The 638-nt window shown below is 45.3% G+C and overlaps 1 protein-coding gene across 1 annotated transcript; it reads right to left on the reverse strand.

The window, feature by feature from the left end:
* Nucleotides 1–33: 33 nt before the first annotated feature.
* LOC106322165 (expansin-A4-like) lies at nucleotides 34–632 on the reverse strand. Its single transcript, XM_013760306.1, has 2 exons — nucleotides 593–632; nucleotides 34–507 (listed from the first exon to the last, which is right to left on the reverse strand). Exons 1-2 carry the CDS (start codon nucleotides 594–596, stop codon nucleotides 134–136), a joined length of 378 nt encoding a protein of 125 aa, XP_013615760.1. The 5' UTR covers nucleotides 597–632; the 3' UTR covers nucleotides 34–133.
* Nucleotides 633–638: the final 6 nt, after the last annotated feature.

Genomic DNA, 638 nt, shown 5'->3' on the forward strand with positions numbered 1-638 from the left:
AAATAATCAGTTTTTATATATTCTGATTTAAAAATAAATCCATTTTAAGTGTGGTTTGTCCGAGGCACAATGGAACCAATCCTTTGCACCACTACCTCGCCACCATCTTACTAACTAATTCTCTTTGAACATTTTATGTTCTTGTTAATATTGCAAATGTCCCAAACGTGTAATGCAAGATTTTGTACCTGCGGTATGAGACGGGGACAATGCCGGCGCGATATTGGGCAATCTTGAGGAAGACAGGCATGGCAAGATCGAAGTGGGCACGTGGAGGATTGCACCATCCGCCGTTATCGCTTGCCTGAGCAAAGTTTGGTGGGCAGAAGTTGGTTGCGGTAATGAGGATCGATGGGCTACCTGAGTGGCACCATTGTGGGTCATTGGCGCATTTTAGCTCAAAGCAGGCTCCGCAGCTCATACCGTTGTTAAACAGCGCCGTGCTCAAAGCAGCCGTGTTAGTTCCATAGCCTTGGCTGTATAGGTTCCCGTAACCACAAGCTCCTCCTGTAAACAAAACCTATTTTGTTAAAAAAACATGAAATGGTGCATTTACTCTGTTTTATTGTTCTGTTTATTTTTTTGGACTGGCCCATAGTGCCGGAGGCGTCGCTGCCACCGTAGAAAGTGGCGTGTGC

Source organism: Brassica oleracea, unplaced genomic scaffold (assembly GCF_000695525.1).
Source record: "Brassica oleracea var. oleracea cultivar TO1000 unplaced genomic scaffold, BOL UnpScaffold08478, whole genome shotgun sequence".
Taxonomy (NCBI): domain Eukaryota; kingdom Viridiplantae; phylum Streptophyta; class Magnoliopsida; order Brassicales; family Brassicaceae; genus Brassica; species Brassica oleracea.